This window comes from Notolepis coatsorum, assembly GCF_963971535.1.
Source record: "Notolepis coatsorum genome assembly, chromosome: 13".
Lineage (NCBI taxonomy): Eukaryota > Metazoa > Chordata > Actinopteri > Aulopiformes > Paralepididae > Notolepis > Notolepis coatsorum.
In genome coordinates this window covers 58,839,234-58,853,118 of record NC_140177.1, presented here as the reverse complement: position 1 = coordinate 58,853,118, position 13,885 = coordinate 58,839,234, and the positions used below count along the sequence as shown (strand labels likewise).

Genomic DNA, 13,885 nt, shown 5'->3' with positions numbered 1-13,885 from the left:
GCTGAAGACGAACGCGTGCTGGCAATTCATCACTGATTTCATGACGCTGAATCTGAACATTGAACATTGACTTTAAGTTACACTGCTATCTTAACGTTAGCAAGCTAAGCATGCATAGCGTGACCTGTGTAATGTTAAGTAACTTGTTTTCCGCGGTGATAGGGACGCGCATTTCCTTCATTCCACAGCGCTGAGCGTGCAACGTATTTCATTGATACTCAAGACAACAACACAACTTGCCCTCAGGGACAATAATATTTCATCTATTTCCATCTATAATATCAGTGATTATGACCAGACGGAACACTCACACAGGAAAGGGCTAATTTAGATACAGTATGTATGTATTATTTACAGATAATTGAAGGTACCTCAAAACATGAAACCAAGCCATGTCACACATCTTGTGTGTGTGTACCACACTACAGAAGGTTAACCTTTCACTACCACACTACAGAAGGTTAACTTTTCACTACCGCACTACATAATGTTAACCCTTTCACTACCACACTACAGAAGGTTAACCTTTCACTACCACACTACAGAAGGTTAACACTTTCACTACAGAAGGTTAACACTTTCACTACCACACTACAGAAGGTTAACCTTTGCAATGAAAGCTTTTGATAGGCTGGAATGGTCTATCTATGGGCGGTATTAGAAAGGATGGGGTTAGGAAAAGGATTCATTGATATGATTAAAGTATTATACAAAGACCCATCGGCCATGATTACAACAGGTATAATCACCTCCGGAATATTTTCGGTATCACACTCTTCTAGACAGGGTTGCCCTCTTAGTCCCGGACTATTCGATTTATCACTAGAACCTTTAGCACAATATATAAGACAATCCCAACTCATAGAACCAATCGTAATCAAGGGCACACAACACAAAAGTAGTCTATATGCGGACGACGTAATACTGTTCATGCAAAACCCTAACACCGCAATGCCTTATCTTCTCAAGTTGATTAATGACTTTGGCGACCTATCGGGATTTAAAATAAACTGGCCAAAGTCGGCTTTCCTTACACTGAACGCCCCTGCAGAGAATACAAGTCTTCCAGGGGAAATACCAATGGTTAAACACTTTAGATGCTTGGGAGTTGAAATATTCCCTACCATAAGCCAAACGGTGAAACACAATTACACAGAAAACCAAAATAAAATCAAATGCGACCTTGACAGGTGGTCAAAACTTAAAAACTCAGTACAGGCATGGGTTTCAATAGTTAAGATGGATGTCTTACCTAGAATCAACTTCATCAGCTCAATGCTTCCGTTACCCCCTCCAGATGGTTACTGGAAAAAATTACACTCTTCCGCATATAAATGTATTTGGAATAACAATCCACCATGTATAAAAAGATCCACCGCACAGAGAAACAAAGCCGACGGAGGGATGGCAATCCCAAATTTTTTCCACTTTTAAGGCGTACACTTTAAGACCACTGACAACCTGGTTTGAACCCCAAGCATCAGTATCCTGGAGAAATTTTGAAGTAAATATAGTAGCACCACAGAGACTGCAGGACATAGTATACACCAAAATATCAATTAAGCAATGCGAACTGAAATTTGGCCCCATAATTACACATGCGATCCGGATATGGTGTGAAACACAAAAAAAATATTCTAATCCACATAAATGGCATAATCATACTCCCTTATTCAATAACAATGCACTCCTGATTAGAAAACGACCTATAAGATTCCCTAGATGGGAAAAGCAAGGCATGCATACATTAGGAGATGTTTTCAACAAACAGGGTATTTGTAGCTATGATGAAATAGAAAAAAAGTTTAATCTCACCGGTTCCACATTTCTTTTTTACGCACAATTATTGTTATGTTTGAAGACTCACGGTGTTCCATTAAAGACACCAATTGCACACCACAGATACCACAAATGTTTCTATGAAAGAGAGACATCGAGAGGTTTTGTATCAGATTTTTATCATCAATTACTAACGGCTTCGTATGAAACCCTCCACCTAGACTCTGTTTGGAGGAGGGATATACCAGACCTAGAAAAAGATTTTGATTGGCAAGAAGCCTGGGCAAATGTTCGACTTGCATCAAGGAACCCGGACCATCAACAAATCAATCTTAACTATTATTCATAGGACATACTTGACTTCTATAAGACTGAACAGAATGAGTCTTAAACAAGACTCCAAATGCTTCTTATGTACAAATGGGGACGAGGGGACATTTATGCACATGTATTGGGACTGCCCACCAGTTAAGATATTCTGGGAAGAAGTGACCCAGCAATTATCAAATCTCTTAATTCTGAATATACCTGTACACCCCTCTATATTACTGCTGAATGATGTTTTTGAATATGCAGTACCTATACAACAAAAGAGATTGGTTTTAGCTGGTATTACAGTGGCTAAAAAACTGATAGCATCACGATGGTTTCAACCGGAAAAAATGTGCCGAAAGGTCTGGATTCTTACATATCTCGATGTGATTTATCTAGAAATATCTACAGCAAGAACTTTGGGTCTCAATGAATCCAAATTGACAATGTGGTTAGAAGTGGTGGAGAGAATAAAAGCTAGCATTTAATGGTAGTGTTTGGTTAGGAGCGAAGGATAATGGATGGATTATCCATGGGGGGGTCCAGGGCGGGGGGTGCGAGCAGGAGCATATGTGTGTAGGGGAATAGATGGCAGGTATTAGGGGTATATCTTGTATAAGACATTTATCCGATGAGTTAACTGATGTACACTGTTTTACAATGCTTGTATATCTAATCGTGTGTCGTCATGTTTGTTTGTGTTTGTTTAAAAAATAATAAAAAAATAAAATACAAAAAAAAGGTTAACCTTTCACTACCACACTACAGAAGGCTAACCCTTTCACTACCACACTACAGAAGGTTAACCTTTCACTACCACACTACAGAAGGTTAACCTTTCACTACCACACTACAGAAGGTTAACTCTTTCACTACCGACTACAGAAGGTTAACTCTTTCACTACCACACTACAGAAGGTTAACTCTTTCACTACCACACTACATAAGGTTAACTCTTTCACTACCACACTACAGAAGGTTAACTCTTTCACTACCACACTACAGAAGGTTAACTCTTTCACTTGATTTGTCTTGTTTATATCAGGGTCCCCCATTTTCCTTATAATACATTTACATGGAGCATAACCAAAGGAAGTAGGTTGGTTTCATAGGTATTTCCCCATACCTCAACACAATAATTCAGATAAGGACCAAAGCATTATATAAGATAAAAGAAGATTGTTGGTTCAGCCAATACCTTGACCTCCACAACATGGCTTATGTGAGGCTTCCAACAAATTGACATAACAAAAGAGCCTGACGCAAGGTGTTAATGTCCCCAGAGAGAGAGGGGGGCCATGGAATACAATGCATTCTGGGTAGGGTTGTAGTTTAACACACGTGTGAAACTCTCCACAAAGTTCGAAGGCCATTCATCTCTGAATGCGTTTTCTGATATCACCATGATTCATAGGAAGTAGCTTGAAAAGTATCCCACCAAAATGTTCAAGTGATGGCTTATTTTGAAGGTATGAATCTGTACTTTCATAATATGTTAAAAAAATAAAATAAAAAATTGACGTTGCCTCAACAAATCCATCCTCCCCACGGCCAGTCACATATGTGTGTGTGTGCTGTTGAGGAAATGAGAGAATCGATTTCTCAGCTCGCTTCTATAGAGTGCATAAGTACACATACTATTGATAATCTAGCGTTTATTTGAAAGCGATTCATAAATAGGCCGACAAATGACACCGTGTCTAGTGTATTCGAGAATATTCCAATAAATGCCGTTTATGACGGAATATTTCTATTTTCGAGAAAACAATAGCTTTTCGAAATGCTATTAAAAGGATATGAACCGATTTAAAATTATTATTATTTTTTTTTTAAATCCGTTTTGACAATGTTGACTGCAAACAAGTCATTGATAAGCGACGGGCAGATTAGACACATAGCCATAATTTAAAACATAGATTATGCGTATACAAAATTAAAAAATCCGTTTCGACAATGTTGACTGCAAACAAGTCATTGATAAGCGACGGGCAGATTAGACACATAGCCATAATTTAAAACATAGATTATGCGTATAAAAAATAAAAAAATCCGTTTCGACAATGTTGACTGCAAACAAGTCATTGATAAGCGACGGGCAGATTAGACACATAGCCATAATTTAAAACATAGATTATGCGTTTTTAACGGTATCATTGAAGTGGATGATGGCACTCAAGGACATTAATCAACGTTATGGCTGGCACTGAAAGTGTTAATGTGGGGCTGGGACGGTAGGGGTGGGAATCACCAGTTTCATCATGATACGATACGATATCGATTCTTTGGACAACGATACGATATTTGCCGATATCACAAAGTCTCTCACGATACAATACGATTAGATTAGATTCAGGTGCCTGCAATCGATATGAGATGATATCATATGCCCATTTAACACAATCAGTAATATTTAGATCAACTAAAAAAAGGTAACGAAAATATCATTTGACATTTGTATTTTTGAGCTCTTCCAGATATTTAAAGGAAAATCAATCTATTGTTTTTAATACAAATAGACCTCCTGTTCACTGTAAATTGCCACGTTTTGGCTTTAAACTTTAAGCTCCATTTTTTGGAACTCACAACCTAAAACCCCTCCCTACCTCCCTCTCCCAAACCGTTCCTACAACAATTTGTTGATGTTGCATGATCATGTATAGGCCTACATTTATTATGTATTATATTGTTTATGTTTAAATAACATTTAAACATCAAACTCCTCTGACCTCATCTGGTCTTTCCAAAGACGCGCGCACACACACACACAGAAAGGGAGAATGCTATGCTGTAACGTCTACACACACGGAGCTACTGCTGTTGTTCTTGGGCGGATATGAGACTCGCCACATGATTTTCAAAATAAGAGTATCGATATGAATCGATCTTATTACATTGCATCGATCCGATTCGATCGTTGATAATTACATCGATGTATCGATCTGGATCGATGTATCGTCCCACCCCTATGGGACGGGCGATCTTTGAATAGTAGTCTAATAGTTCCCAGTGACTATCGAATTGCAATTTAGTGAGTTTTGCCCGTCCCTACATCCTGGTGTCCCAGATGCGTCTAGTTTTTACCTGCGATCTGATTGGCCACTGACGTTTCTGGTCGTGTGACATCTGCGCCAATCATGTGACGCCTGTTTCTATCACCGGTTAAGCTTAGGCACTCTTTCGAAGTTGGTTAAGGTTAGAGTTTGTCTTAGAGCAGGGCGATAGAACACCAGCCCTGATTCCAAACTCTAACCTTAACCAACTTCGAAAGAGTCGTCTAAGCTTAACCAGTGATAAACTAGGCGTTAGGTAGTTTGCAGGCTGTTCGAGGCGGAAATGGGCGCAGAAACAGGCGTCACGCGATTGGGCGCACACAGGGACCGAAACTAAAGCCCGCCGCCCGCCAGGGGCGGTCTGTTTTTACCTTTGGCGCATGACACTTAGAGGGCTGCCCGCCGTGTGGCGTGTAGACGTGTAGTTCATAAGCAGGCCCCTAAAAATATTTGTATGCGAACGGTAAAAATCAATTACGCGCACGCTGTGCGAATACAGATTATAGCCTCTCTCGTCTTTTTTTTCCTCCGCTGCGAGATCGTTAAAAAACTACAAGTCCCACATTGCACTCAAGCCAACGGTCCAATCACAGTAGAGTGAAGTGACTGGTTTCATGGGAAATAAAGCAAATGACCAATCGGAAGCTCTCATTTTTCTTGTTTACTTCCTGAAACTCCGCGATCAGGGCTCTCGTTTTCCGAGACACCAACTTATTATAGTCTCTCTTACCAATAGCAATAGATTTTAGAACACCTAGATTTATCGATAGCAATAGTAATATAACGTTAATGCAACAAAACGAATGCCTTGCTTTGTTAATCATAACGTTGATGCAGTAGCGTATGTCGGTGTGTTGGCTGTAACGGACATGACAATAACATAACGTGTACACATTAAAATTGCGATAATCTATTCTAACATTTTCAAATCGATGCAGTTGAATTTCCCCCTTAGGATCGATGCATTGTTACACCCCTACACCAAAGTCACTGGCCCACTGTGTATCTGTGTGTATAATAACTTGGCTAGCGTTATCAACAGCAGAGGTGGGCACTGGGCAATGGGACCAGCTGCAGCACCGGAGTGCAAGCGATGTGATGTAATTGGCAGACTCGACTGTCAATCAATGGTCTACCTGACACGCAAACTCAAACAATGTTTCTGTACTGGAGGTGTGATTGATTGATTGATTGAAAACTTTATTAACAGATTGCAGAATGGGTACAATACAGTACAGCTCAATACACACAATTGTTAAGGGGATGCAGACCAGAGAAAGACTTTCGTCTTGTTTACATCAGGGTCCCCCATTTCAATTAATCAGGAAAGTGTACAGTAGGAAAGTGTACAGTATTTCAATAGGCAACCCTGAAAGGATTATTTTTCTAGAAGAGCAACACAGCCAAAACAGACAGTGGAGCTGTTTGCAGATAGCAAGCATTTTGACTTATTGCGTGGTGGCGATGTCTCGCAGATAATACAACTACAAGTATGATTATATAATATATATTTTATTTAAAAAAAAATTGTATATATAAAATATATATTGGCAAGTAAGAAATATGATTGGCGGGTAGACTCTTCCCATCTACCCGCCACTGGCCGGTGAGTCAAAAAGTTAATTTCGCTCCCTGGGCGCACATGTCACATGACCAGAAACGTCAGTGGCCAATCAGATTGCAGAACGCGGAACTGGAAATGGGGTTGGTAAAAAACTAGACACGTCCCAGATGGATGGATAACTCGACTAGCTGAGGACATGGGATTGTTCGCTAGGAATTGTGGGATTTGGTGTTTGATGTATGGACTCTAATCAGGTGGGGACATGGTTTTTAATCGCACGATAAACTACAAATACCAAGTAGAAGAGCGAGGCACATTGATTCACTTCACACATAATAAAAAAATATTCTCAAGACTATCGCACAGATCACTGCAGTAAATTAATTCATCACACAGACGAATCACATATGTCTCACTGTACAGCCCTGATGGATGCAATTTGCTACATATTTCTTATTTACGTAAATCACAATGAATCAGTCTTATGTGATTAAAGTATTAAAATAATTTAATCGTTCGACAGCCGTTGTTAAATTCAGAGGTTGCTCTTATATAACATAATCGATGTACATTTATGTTCGTTTATGTGGGATGAAGCGTTTCTCCATTTAATAAAAACTTAAATTCTGGTTAAAATGGTGACGTTTCAGTTGCTCTGACTTCCATCAGACGTAAAACACGGCATGACATACTGTTCCATATTTACAGGTGGTCCAGTCAGGAGGGAAGAACATCGAGCTTGCTATAATCAGACGGAACCAGCCACTGAAGGTAATCTCACTCAGGAGTTTATTTGTTTTTCACCGATTTATATATACAAATTTTATATTATTATTTATTATTATTTTTAAATACAGTTACAATACAAGCAGTAGATGGCTAACCGGATGCCATTCATTGTCAATGAGAGATAATTGTAATAATGACAGATGCTGGTATAAAATCCTAAGTGACTTTGCTGATGATGTTGGCTTAAGTGACTGTGCCGATGTTGGCTTAAGTGACAGTGCTGATGTTTGACAAGTCACTTCCTCGCAAATGTGTTTTTTGTATCCTTGGCTGATTTTACTCTTCTCTGGCGGCAGATATTGGAGTCCAAAGAAATCGAGACCCTGGTCGCCGAGATCGAGAAAGAGAAGGAAGAGGAGGCAGAGAAGAAGAAGCAGAAGAAATCCACTTAAAAGTAGTTCCTCAAACCACAGGTCTTTTTGTTTTTTTGTTGCACTTGGGGAGGAGGCCGGCATATCGTTTCAGAAGGGGTTACGGTCCTGATGAGATGCTTTTAATCTTTATGTCAAAAGAGCTGAATCGTAACTTCAGATCCATTTCCTCTGTGATCTCAATAGCAAAGAATATTTTGAACAAGTTCCATTGTTTCCCTGCTGACGGCCATTGAGTAAATATCTAAAGGTTTCAAGTTAGGGTTCAGCCCTTAAAAAAAAAAAAAATATATACTTGCTATACCCAGTTTAGATTCTAGTATGTTTTCTTATCTCCTTTTTCATCAAACTGCTTGAACAGTGGTGAGATAGAAATAATTGAAGTTAATTGGTTGAAACATTCTGAATGTTGATGGAACAAAACACTTAATAAAGTCCACTTGTTTGTAATGTCTCTGTATTTTATGTACAAGGTCACACTAGCTTCAGTTGAACTATGTTAATGAAGACCTCGGATGAAGAACCATTTAACTCCGTTTTAAGTTTTCAGAGGAGCGATGTCTTCAAACTTTATTATCTAAAGGTGGTAAGTTGGGAGTGTACATTCATAGTTAAGACCGTAGGGGTTAAGGATATTCTGGTGATGTACAGTATATCACATTCACACGTTTAAGTGATTTGGATTGACTTTACAACTGCGAATATGTGAACTGTAAAGTAAGTGACATGGTTCTTCATCTGAAGGGTTCAGTTGTGATTATTAGTATTCCTTTTTTGTTTTTAAAGATAAGATATTCCTTTATTTATCCCCTTGGGGAAATGTGTGCATCATAGCAGTATGGGGGAGGGGAGGTGCAGTTATAGCATGGTAATAGTAGAAGACATAAATATAGGCAATTATAGTAAAGATAAAAATAAGCAGTGTAAACAATATAATTAAATCTGAATATAAATGGTGGACAGTTTCGTTCCCTTAGTATTTGTTTATTGAGACAGTTGGAAGTAATATTTTTCTTTATTGAGACAGTTGGAAGAGGGAGACACAGGGTTGAATGGGTCTAGTGGGATCTGATCACAGGCCAGCAGGGGTACCTGTGGTTCGAGAGGCAGGGGTCTTAAACCACTCCCAACATCTCCGGGCACACCATTCTTTTCCTTAGACATTGGTGATTTGGATGAACCCATTGACCTACTGTATCTCAAGGCCCCCCCCCCCCTTCTTTTCTTGACCCTTTCTTGTTGCAACAGTTGTGATTGGAGGATCAAGAAAAGAGGGCACTACTTGAAATGGGGCCATACCAGCTTCTTCACTGCTGATCCAGATTGTTGAGTCCTAAACTTTAAGTAATACTTACCGGGTACTGATCCATTCCTTCTAGTGAATACTTAGACTTGTTCTCCATTATAGAGACCTAACCTGTTTCAATGAACGAACAAACTATAGAAAATCAAGTGGCTTTACCTCAATCACACAATAATAACACATTACATTATATGAACAAACAAGACTAGTCAACTATCTATGAACGGACTAAGAGGGGGCGGCCCTTATAACCAGAGCGATTATTCCCAATTACTCTGAATAGAAAACAGCCAATTCCAATGGAAGCGTGGCGTCTCAACATTTTATCTCGTCCCCTTTATTGATGATTTCACCACGGTAATGAGCACAGTGCACTATAAAGATAACTACAGCTTTTCTCCACCCCAGCAGAGATGGTAAAACCGAGTGTCCCTTAAAGTGCGATGTTTTCATTTTATCAGCATTCTGTGGCGTAGCCCTGCGACTGCAGAAAGGAAGAAAGTAGCTTGGGCCGCTTTGTGAAGTGCTCACCTTCTCCCTCCGTCATTTAAAACAAATTAGCGCTGAGCGAGGGAAGTGTCTTAATGGTGGTCCAATGAGACGCCTTTCTGCCTCGCCTTCCTTTTATTTCACCCTAAATTCGCTTATCAAGCAACCGCTGCTCTGAATTCTCAAAGACACAATTATGGCCGGCGGTGTGGCAGGGGCTGCTTTAATGGGATCCTGGCCTCAGACACCAGTGGGGAAACTTCAGTGACTTTAATCTGGAGTGCTTTGAAAAGTTGTGCCGTGCTGTGCTGAAGAGCTCCGGGGGGGTCCCTCTGACTCTCACTCTCACCAAAGACATAATGGTGAATGGTAAAGTCCCTTCATTTAGAATCATCTCCCCAAGCCAGGATTTCCTGAGTGGGTGCCCTGAGTGTTTTGGCTCGATCAACTGCAATTTGTCTTGTTTGTGGTTCTTCCAGATTGGTGAGCTTTGTTACTTTGTTACTACTACAGGATGATTTCGGAGGGTCAATTTAGCCTTTAATGTTATTTGCCAAGGTGTAAGTCAGGTGATTACAGACACAAGGTATATTTATGAAGGGAAACTTTCTACTGAGTTAGTGTACGCCGCGCTGTCCAAAGAGACGTCAGCGCTTTGACGTGGCCAGTGGTAATAATGACAAAGACATGCTGAATACAAAGGAGGACAAAATTAGATGCTTCTAAAACTTCAGGAAAGTTCACTCTGGGTAATCCTTTGGAGCCACAGAGGTTATCTGATCCATCGTGTCAATAGACCATGAGCGGCTTATTTCTCTGCTGCGGCTGCTTCTAGTGTTTTGAACGGCTTGTGGGAAGAGTTTTTCTCTTTCTTTTTTTTGCCAGCGTTGTTGTTGCCCATAATCAGAGCTACTGTGCCTGAGGACAGAGCCCATCTCTCTCATCGCTGCCTGCTGCCCGTCATTAATGCAGAAAATAATGGCTCCACCAGAGGTCATCGACGGAGGAACAGAGCCTGAGGACATGTACTCTCCAAGCAAGAATGCACAGTGCTGCAGGCTGTAGACTTGAGTGCATTACTCTGTGTGTACACACACACATAGACACACATCTCAGGCCAATTGCGCATACACATTGCAGATACACTGTAAGTGTACACACAACAGATTTTTATGCATGCACAAACGCCCAATCTACTCTCGTTCTCTATCTCCCGATCTCTTTCTCTTCTGCTCACACATACACACACGCTTGATAAATAAAGATTTTCTACACACACACAGAGTATAGTGTAATTGTGTGTATAACATGGCGAACACAGTTTATGGGGCAAAGGACTATTATAATAAATTAATATTTGGTCATATCGTGGCACTGATATTCTACTGTTTGCCTAAAGGTATCCAACAATGTTTATCCCGTTTAAGTTTAGTTTAATGTTTATTTGAATAGGTACAGATCCATAAACACTGACCATTCAACAAATAGTCTGTCACATGTAACATTTATAACCTAAGCTAATTTGCAATATTTGTCCCTAAATATAGTTTCTGTCGCTTGATTCACAAGCAGATTTCACTTTGAGGATCTACATTTTCTTGTCATTCTAATTCGCTGCCCTGCGGCTGTGCTTCAAAGCAGACCTCTCCCTTGGGATGTTTAAAATTTGTCAGAGCAAAATGTCCTCAGGTCCAGGTAAAATAACTGCTTCAAGGGCAAAAATAAAACAGGCCCTCAAATCCCTGGGGAAGTACTCTGCCAGAGTGTAGAGACTATAGATAGAGTCTGGTCAGCTGCTACTGAAACAAGTTGAGGTAATATCATGCTCCGCCAGCAGGGTGCAGTGTTGCATAAAAACCAGTGCCCTCATCATATCTGTTACACTTGTATCCCACTTTTGTGTCCTACAGACTTGACAGTACGACTCCTCTAGCGAAACAGTAAGCAGAATCTACTGGCTTCTGATATGTTTATCTTTTTTTCTTTTTCTTCTCTGCGCTTTAACACACAGCGGCCTCAAAGGGTCTCAGAACAATTGGATCCATCGAGGGAGAGTTTTGCTTAAAATATGTCAGATGAAAAGACAACGTTGGCCGATGTCCTCGAGCAAATGGCCGATCTGTCAAAGAGGGTTGGGTCATGAAAGGCTGCACTCTCGACAATGTCCCTGTTCTGCTCGTCACATGTCCACGGTTACACTACAAACCCATTATCTGGCTGTAGTGGATCTGCTGGCCCCTACCCAAACCCCACAGGGACATGTGGTGCATATGAAGTACAGTGTGGGGCATATTGCTATGAATGCTCACATATCCAGAAGCTACCACCAATATGTTTACCCATAAGTTGTAGCTTCAAGGATGCATTTTGAATATCTTATCTGATATCCATCTCGTGTTGCACATCTCTCTCTTATTCACATTTTAAAATACTTTACATTTGAATCCACAACGCATCACAAACACAGCACATCTTGATATTTGCCTGTCGATCCTTGTACACGCCCTCCCATCAGTGTCGCTGCCACGCAGGGCGACATACACAGCTGAGTAATGGATACAGCCAACAGCATTGATAGTCGTTCACCTTTGTGTTGTGTGAATGGTGCTGGAACAGTAACAGTTTGTGTGTAAGAGACTGAAGGCACGGGTTTCAGTTACCCCTCAAAGAGTCCCCTGTCAAAGGGTTCTGTCTCTCGGAGGAATACAAGTGCATCCTCCTCTAATTGAAAGAGGATACCACTAGGCCAAATACGGAGAAACGGAGAGGAAAGGAGGGAAGGAGAACTAACTGAGATGGAGCGAGAGAGAGAGGGGAGACAAGAAGCAGACAGAGCTAAATAAACTATTCCCAGGGTGCTCGGGGGCGAGCGGCCCGGGGCGGGGTGCCCTCTCCGGGCGCTGGCAGAAGTCAGTCACACACATCACATAGCATTACACGGGATGGGGTTACAGGGAAATGTCAGCCGGCGCATAAGGAGGAACCGTCGGCCCATAGGATAATTCGATTGCCTGGGGGAGGTGCAATCTTGCATTCCCACGATTCCTCTTTTTCCACCCACACCCTCTTTTCATTGTATTTCCTGAATCCATTTCTCCTTCCTCTCTCCGTTATTTAACGTGTTTCAGTCGTGTTTGTGTGCTCTGCTAACCAGGCGTAGCCTAATCATCAATGTATCATTGCAAATGTAGTCTAGTGTGTTTTTGGAGATGGGATTTAAGTACAGTCACTGTGCAGTGTCCTCCTCTCTCTCTCTCTCTCTCTCTCTCTCTCTCTCTACCACTCATGGGGATTTTAAGGGCCTTTTTTTCATAGCATGGCTTCAGATATCTTCATTTAAAACCTGCTGCTTTGTAAGAGTTTACTCCCTAAGAGTTACCTATGGCTTGCCTTCACCTCTTCACACACACACACACACACACCACACACACATACTAATACCCACACATGCACATACACACAAACCATATTGATATAGGTTACATGTCATGCCATTCGTTGTGGAAAAATCTTGTCCCTTGCTGACATACTTGTTTGCCAGTCCTGTGGCCAAGATTAAATATAAATAGAACTATGAAACAAATCATACTAGGCAGATGTTTATGGAAAGAAAATATTTGCGGTTCACAATTGAATATTGAATGTTCTCTATAATATGAATATGGTTGTTACTTTCCATGCTGCTTTTTAATGTCACAATATTTGCTCAAAGATGCATTTCTGTGTGTATGTGTGTGTGAGTGTGTAAATGTGAGTGTGTGTGTGTGTGTGTAGTGAGAGAGAGGATGTGTGTGTGTAGTGAGAGAGAGAGGATGTGTGTGTGTGTGTAGTGCAGATACGTGAGTGTGTCTGACAGAGAGGACAGGCCTGGGGGCAGGTCCCAGCCCCTCAGCACCCAAAATGACACATGACTGCTTTGACTTTTGTCATCTCTGCGTTCTCCCCGCCACTGACCCTGCAGCGCTCCACAGCCTCCAACAGACACCGAAGGGAACGCACACCCACAAGTACACACACTCAGAAGACATACACGTGCACACAAGACATACATGTGCATGTGTATCAAACACACACACACACGTACAAGCACACACACACACAAAGAGACACAGGATCGCAGACTGTATACTGCTTAGATTACATTATCTTTAACCCTAGGGCATGAGCCCTCCCCACTGCCGGATGACATGTGGGCTTGTGCAGCACTAAGGTTACCTTTCTCTGCCCT

The 13,885-nt window shown here is 41.1% G+C and overlaps 1 protein-coding gene across 1 annotated transcript in view; it reads left to right on the top strand.

Moving 5' to 3' along the window:
• psma8 (proteasome 20S subunit alpha 8) overlaps nt 1-8,315 on the top strand; it is a 51,098-nt gene extending 42,783 nt beyond the window's left edge. The window contains exons 6-7 of the mRNA XM_084328006.1: nt 7,414-7,476; nt 7,791-8,315. Coding sequence (XP_084184132.1) covers nt 7,414-7,476; nt 7,791-7,886 — 159 coding nt within the window. The 3' untranslated portion in view covers nt 7,887-8,315. The remainder of the gene's footprint in view (nt 1-7,413; nt 7,477-7,790) is intronic.
• Nucleotides 8,316-13,885: the final 5,570 nt, after the last annotated feature.